This window comes from Neophocaena asiaeorientalis, unplaced genomic scaffold, assembly GCF_003031525.2.
Source record: "Neophocaena asiaeorientalis asiaeorientalis breed wild unplaced genomic scaffold, Neophocaena_asiaeorientalis_V1.1 scaffold671, whole genome shotgun sequence".
Lineage (NCBI taxonomy): Eukaryota > Metazoa > Chordata > Mammalia > Artiodactyla > Phocoenidae > Neophocaena > Neophocaena asiaeorientalis.
This window is the reverse complement of record NW_020175533.1, coordinates 2,964,218-2,971,307: the sequence shown is the minus strand read 5'-3', so window position 1 is coordinate 2,971,307 and position 7,090 is coordinate 2,964,218. Positions and strand designations below refer to the sequence as shown.

The window sequence follows — 7,090 nt, the reverse complement described above, 5'->3', positions numbered from 1 at the left end:
TGGGGGAATAAGACGGGGTGCTACCTAGAGAAGGTAAGACAGACACAAGCAAAACCAACAGAGCACTGCTCCCAGGACTCAGAGCCCCTTAGCTGGCTTGTGGTGGTGGGACTCTCTCTCCGGGAGGCTATATTTACTGCCTCTGACTTCCTCCTTCCCCCCTATGCTTGGTATTAATAGATTTCCAGCTGACTCAGATGCCCGGTGCATGGCTTGGATGGGGGCAGCAGACAGTAGGGGCTGAGGGCCCATGTCTCATCTGACCCCCACTGGTGGCCAGAGAGGTCATTCCCCAATTTTTGCAGAGCAAGAAACTGAGACCAGAGAGTTTGAGTGCCTGGCCAGGGTCGCAGAGTGAGTCAAGTTGGATGGGATGCAGTGGGGGACTGAGGGGTGGGTGGGTATTTTTCTTGACCTTGGCTTACCTCCCCCGGCCCCAGCTACGGAGACATGGTGCCCAGCACCATTGCTGGCAAGATTTTCGGATCCATCTGCTCACTCAGTGGCGTCTTGGTCATTGCTCTGCCTGTGCCAGTCATTGTGTCCAACTTTAGCCGCATCTACCACCAGAACCAGCGTGCTGACAAGCGCCGAGCACAGCAGGTAACTGCGCCTTCCATCTGAGTACCTCCTACTCCCCACACCCCAAGCCAGTCTACTCTTATGTTTGCCTACCTGACCTTCTATCTCCTCCTCTCTCTGTAGAAGGTGCGCTTGGCAAGGATCCGGTTGGCAAAGAGTGGTACCACCAACGCCTTCCTGCAGTACAAGCAGAACGGGGGTCTTGAGGTGGAGAGGGGCCTGGATTGGGGTGGGAGGTGAGCAGTGACGGGAGGGGGAAGGTGCTGACCTCATCCCTCTGCTCTGTCCACTCCAGGACAGCAGCAGTGGGGGAGAACAGGCGCTGTGTGTCAGGAACCGTTCTGCTTTTGAGCAGCAACATCACCACTTGCTGCATTGTCTAGAGAAGACAACGGTGAGGCCTAATGAGAGGTGGTGTGGCAGAATGAAGGGGGTCCCTTTGCCAGCAAGCCAGCTCCCTCCTGGGATGGGAGGCTCACTACTAATTGTGGAAATCACACAGGGCTTCCCGGAAGAGGCCCCAGTAGAGCTGAGCCTTGAAGGATGGGCAAGGGAAGGGAAGAGAGAGCGACTTACAGAAAGGAAGGAATGGCCTAAGCAAAAGCCTGGGGGTGAGGTCAGCTTCCTTGTGGTGCCCTGTGACCATGCCTCCCTTCTGCCCACAGTGCCACGAGTTCACGGATGAGCTAACCTTCAGTGAGGCCCTGGGCGCTGTCTCGCTGGGTGGCCGCACCAGCCGCAGCACTTCCGTGTCCTCCCAGCCAGTGGGGCCTGGCAGCCTGCTATCCTCTTGCTGCCCCCGCAGAGCCAAGCGCCGTGCCATCCGCCTTGCCAACTCCACTGCCTCGGTCAGCCATGGCAGCATGCAGGAGCTGGACACGCTGGCAGGGCTGCAGAGGAGCCCTGCCCCTCAGAGGTAAGCATGCTGACCTGCTGTGCAGCCCCTCTCCCGGGGAAGCTCAGAGCTTGGACCAAGGGGTCTGAGATTTCATGACTCCAGGCCTCCTAGCAAGTCAAGCTCAAACCCAAACTCCTCCATGCTGGAAGCTTGGGCTTATCTTGTCTGGAACTCCTCATTTTTCATTTGTACTTTCAATAAACATTTATTGAGCATCTCCTGTATGCTAGGCACAATTTGGGGCATTTTGGAATTCACTTTAGTTTAGGAGTTTAGTTCAATTTTGGCAGTGAATAGAACAGACAGAAATCCTGACCTTATGGAACTTCTATTCTAGTGAGATGAGACAGTTAAAAAACAAATACACAGATGATGCAGTGTGTTAAGTGCCAAGGAGAAAAATAAATCAGGGATGGGGGATAGAGAGTGTAGAACAGGGTGTGATGCAGTTTTAACAGTGTGGTCGGGGAAGGTTTTGCTGAGGTGACATCTGAGCTGAGATCTGAAGAAGGAGAGGGAATGAGCCATGTGGATACCTAGAGGGAGAGCTTTCCAGGCAGAGAAAACAGCCTGTGCAAAGGTCCTGAGGCAGGAATGGGTCTGCATGTTAGAGACACAGCCAGGAAGCTTCTGTAAGTAGAGTGGAGTGAGTGAGGGGGAGAGTGGTAGGAGGTAAAATCAGAAAGGAACAGGGACCAGATTGTGTAGATCTTACAGTAGACTGCTGTGAGGACTCTGGCACTGCAAGGAGTAAGCACAATAGATAACACTTTTATGTGTGTGCTCATTATGTTGCAGACACTACTCTGAGCATTTTGTATCATTTATTATCTTATTTAATCTCCACAACATCTCTGTGAGGTAGAAAACATTGTTATTCCCATGCTACAGATGAGAGAAGAGAGGTTTAGAGTGGTTGAGGTGGGATCAGGACTATTTGACTCCAGAGCCCTCACTCTGCACCACCATAATTAAGGGTGCAGGGGAAGCATTTAGCACAGTGCCAGGGACCTAGTAGGCACTCAGTAAATGTCGTGATCGCCGTGGCAAGTATTAAAATGACTTTTTAAGAACCTTCCATCTTCCCACCCTTATCCACAGCCGCTCAAGCCTCAATGCCAAGCCCCATGACAGCCTTGACTTGAACTGCGACAGCCGGGACTTCGTGGCTGCCATCATCAGTATCCCCACCCCTCCTGCCAACACCCCAGATGAGAGCCAACCTTCCTCCCCTGGCGGTGGTGGCAGTGGGGCCAGCAGCACCCTCAGGAACTCCAGCCTGGGTACCCCTTGCCTCCTTCCCGAGACTGTCAAGATCTCTTCCCTATGAGGGACGGGCCTGCCCATCCAGAGTGCTCTCCCAATTCTTGGGGGCTCCCTTCCAAAGCCATATTTTGGGGATGCAGAGAAGAGCAGCCTGGGGACCCCTTCTGCCCCCCACTGAGAACTATGCAATGGAGTTTCATGGAATGGCCCACCTGGTGGGGAAATAGCCAGGGAAAGGGAAACTTCCCCTACCCCAGACAGTTTTCCCTGTGGGAGGTGAAGCACTGGGCTTCCTCAGGCCCCCAGCCTCCTTGCCCCAGCACACTGGGACTGGCCCCTCTACCCAAGCGGGCCTCCTGCATGCTCCTCCCCTCAGGAGTTCTGGCCCAAGAAGAAGAGGTGAAACTTCCTCTTCTCTCTGGCTGAGCTGCGGAGGTTTGGGGGTTCATAGAAGAGAACCCTCACTTCTGATCTGGCCTCTAGAAGAAGTCCCCACCCTCCACCGGGCCCAACAACTCTCAAATTCCGAAGCTTGGAATGCAACCACAGGCTTCGTGGGCTGTGGCCTCAGCAGTGACCTTGGTTCAGGGGTCAGGCTGCCTTTCCCAACACACACAGATAGCACAAACACCACCCCCGTTCCCTGGCTGCTGGAAATGGGTCCCCGCAACCCCGTCCTCCACTGGGCCCCCAGCAAACTCTAGCAATAGCAGCTGCTGCTGTGACATTATGCAAAGCCTCTGCCCAGTTTGCTGCAGTATTTACATCTGCCCTAATCATAGGGGCCACCTCTAACTACTCCTCCTTCTCTCTTCTCTGGCTTGCTTCCTTCCTGGGTTGGGCTGGAGTCTGGACTGGCTGAGATAAAAGCCTGGCAGCTGGCGAGAGCTGGGCTGTGTTTGGAGATCATGGGCTGATTCCATGTTCTTGGGCAGGAGTCCAGAGGCGGCAGGGGCTGAGGCCTGGGTTGTTCCTGAGCTCTGGGAGCTGGAGGAGGCAGGAGGAACTTCTTGATCTCCTCCTCCTCCCCCACAATGCCTTTTCACATATCCCTCTCTCTTCTCCCTCTTCGGTCACCTTCAGGAACTCTGTCTGCTCTCAGGCTGAAATCTGGCATCATCTCAGGTTCCCTGTCCCCAGCACTGTCCCTGTGGAGCTGGTGGCTGACAAAGATGTAGTTTCCATCAGTCAATAAAACCTGAGAGGAGAGACAAGGATGAGCACCTCCTGGCTCTGTGGGTTTGGGGGCTGGGTTGGGCTGGAGGGGTTGAAAATACTCCAATTTCAATTCCTTTTAACTAGTAGAAGGGCTGTTAGGGGAAAGGTATGGGAGGTGGATGGTTGCTGGTGTGTTTTGGAAGATGGGGATCTAGGAGAAATGAAAGAGGGTGGTCGAAGAGGTGAATCTGCAGCCAGTGAGGTAGGCTAGGAGGTCCTGAGACATGCCCCATGGACATAATCTGCTCTAGCCCCCTCACTCACGGATGGGGAAACTGAGACCCAAAGCAGCACACGCTTGGTTAGAGGAGACTTGAACCCAGGCTTCCTGACAGCAAACAGCTCTGAACTGAACCCTGATGAAAAGCATCTCTCAGTTTGGCGAATTCCCCTTCCCTGTGGATGTCCCCTACCTGTATTCTCTCTTCTGGACTACTGGATATACTAGACTAGTGTAACTGAGCTCTGTGGAGCACAGAGAAGACAGACCTTGGATTCAGGTTGACCTGGATTCCAGTCCCTGGGTGAGAGAATCACTTATCTTCTCTTGCCTCAGGTTGCTAATCTGTGAAATAATCATTCATCCATTCACCAAATATTTATTAACTGCATATCATGTGCTAGCCCTAGGGGTACAAAAATGGGCAAAGTAGACATCATCTCTGATCTACAGAGGTGAGCACGGAAGGCAATTAAGCAATTACAATATAGTGTAGTAGAACCAAGATTAGTGGATTACAGAAGCATATAGATGGCAAGAGAACCTAACCTGGCCGAACAATGAGTTGAAGTTAGCCAGGCAAAAGACAAAAGAGTGAAAATGTTTTAGGCAGAGGGAATAGCATGTGCAATGGCCTGGAGGTTAGAGCGCCAGCTCAGGGCCGTGGGAAACTGAAGGGGTTCAGCACAGCTAGTGAGGAGAGTGTGAGACTGTGACGAGGGTGAGGATGTAGAAGTAGGCCAGATCACAAAAGGCCTTTGAAGCTATGATACAGATGTGGACTTCATCCTAAGGATAATGGGGACCTCTGAAGGCTTATAAACAGGAAAGTCATCGCCAGTTTTGTATTTCAGAAGGACTATTCTGGCTGTGGGGAGTGGGTTATAGAGGACCAGTCCTGGAGGCAGGAAGAACAGTGAGGAGGCTTTTGCAGTTGCCGAGTTGGCAGGTGATAGTGGCTTAGACGGGATAGTGGCAGTAAGAGTTGGAAAGTCAAGAGATTTCAGAGATAGGACTGGCAAGATTTAGGATTGACAGGTATGTGGGAGTTGAGGAAGAGGGAGCAGTCAGGGTTGACTCCCAGGTTTCTGCCTTGGGCAAAGGCTGGAGGGGGTGCCATTCATTCACTGTCAAAGGGAACATCAAAGCTGTTGAGCACACAGCAACAGGCACATAGTAAGTACTTGGTGAAGGTTAACTACAATTATTATCATAAGTTCAGTTTTAGATGTGTAGTGCTGGACAAATATTGAGTAGGGAGTGGGATACATGGATCAAGTGAGATGGTCTTGAGAAGATTCAATGTGATAATGTGCACAGGCATTTGGCACAGTGTCCTAAACACAATAAGCCCAGTAAACGTGAGTCTTCTCCTCCCATTAAGTCTCATGAGCAGAAAACACCACCATAGTCTGTTTATTACCAACACCCTTCAGGGAAGAACTTCAACTAGGGTTGGCATCTGAAGGGAGAAGTTTAGGTGGCACTCAGAAGAGCTTTCTGATGGCCTGTATATGGCTTGGCTCCTAAGACTGGCAAGGAGCCCTCACCTCTCACAACAACTTCTCGGTTCATGAGCTCATCTCAACTCCATAACTACTCCCTGAGGTAGTCTGGGCAGGCATTATCATTCCCGTTTTACACATGGGTAACCTCAAATTTGAGACACAATGACCTCCTCAAGGTCATACAGTTGGTAATGGTCCACCGTGCCTGGGACTGACGTCTTCCTGACTCCAAAGCCTGGGATTCTTTCCACTGCACTGCAGTGCAGACTAATTTATTGAGCACTTACTAGATGCCGGGCACAGCACCAGACGCTTTGCAAGCATTAACTTCTGATCCTTAAATTGGGATTATCATTGCCATTTTACAGAGAAGTAGAAATTGAGGATGGGGTGGGTGTTAAATGACTTGCCAGATATTACTCAGAAGGGGCACAGCTAGGATTAGCTTGTAGCTCTCCATCCGTTCAGTAGCAGGAATTTTACCAACCTTATTGCGAGACGCTGGTTGCTGACAGAGCTGGTTTATAAACTTTGCTCGATTCAGGTAAACACCATTGGGGGGACTTGTGGGGGTGGGGAAAAGGCTGTGCCGCGCCTGCGCGCTAGCCACAGGGGCGGGGAGGTCAACACGAGGGCAGCGGTGCGCCGGTGCCAGAGTGGGCGTGTCTGCTTCCCAAACACCCACTGTCCCAATGGTGCATGTCTGTCCCAGGGTTGGCCCGTTCGACTTGAGTGGTGGCATGTCTTAACCAATCACTGCAGAACCCGGCCTGTTGCCAGGGTGAAGCTGTGCCCGCCTCTCTACCGGAGGCGGATTTCTGGTGGGTGGAAACGGAAGTGATGCTTCAGGGGCTAGCTAACCTCTGGGAGTGTTGATATTTTCCAGTCAGTCCGGCTGACTGGGGCCAAGTTGGAAGCCCGGAAGGGAGGCGACTTAAAAACTCGTGCACGGGGCAGGCCACGCTGTCCTGTTGCAGTGCCCCCGCCTGCAAGTCAGAGCCTCGGGGAGACAAGAGCACGACGGGACGAAGAGGAAAGGCAAGGAACAAGGGTGCCGACTTTGACTGAAATCTGAGACAGAGGGCAGGGGAGGGCGATCGCTCGCTTCTGATTGGCTCGTGGGCATCATCGAGGACCCACGCAACCGCTTCGATTGGTTGGTGCCCTCAATTGTTGTGGCGGCGGCGAAGATTTTGCCCACGTACTTCCGAGCGAGAGGCGGGGCTGTGCCCCGGCGCGCCTGCGCAACGCCCCGGGCCCCACCCGGTAGTGCAAGAACCTGCGAGGGGGCGGGGCGAAGAGGTGCTTGTTTTGGTTCTGTTTCCTTTGAAGCCGAAGGCCGGAACGAGCATAGCAATAAACTTGCTGGGCTTGGAGAGAAGGCTACGACAAGCTCGC

The 7,090-nt window shown here is 52.8% G+C and overlaps 1 protein-coding gene across 1 annotated transcript in view; it reads left to right on the top strand.

The window, feature by feature from the left end:
* The window catches only part of KCND1 (potassium voltage-gated channel subfamily D member 1), a 5,440-nt gene extending 2,522 nt beyond the window's left edge, over positions 1–2,918 (top strand). Inside the window, exons 2-6 of the mRNA XM_024769298.1 lie at positions 441–603; positions 706–789; positions 878–976; positions 1,248–1,498; positions 2,582–2,918. Coding sequence (XP_024625066.1) covers positions 441–603; positions 706–789; positions 878–976; positions 1,248–1,498; positions 2,582–2,810 — 826 coding nt within the window. The 3' untranslated portion in view covers positions 2,811–2,918. The remainder of the gene's footprint in view (positions 1–440; positions 604–705; positions 790–877; positions 977–1,247; positions 1,499–2,581) is intronic.
* The last annotated feature ends 4,172 nt before the right edge of the window (positions 2,919–7,090 follow it).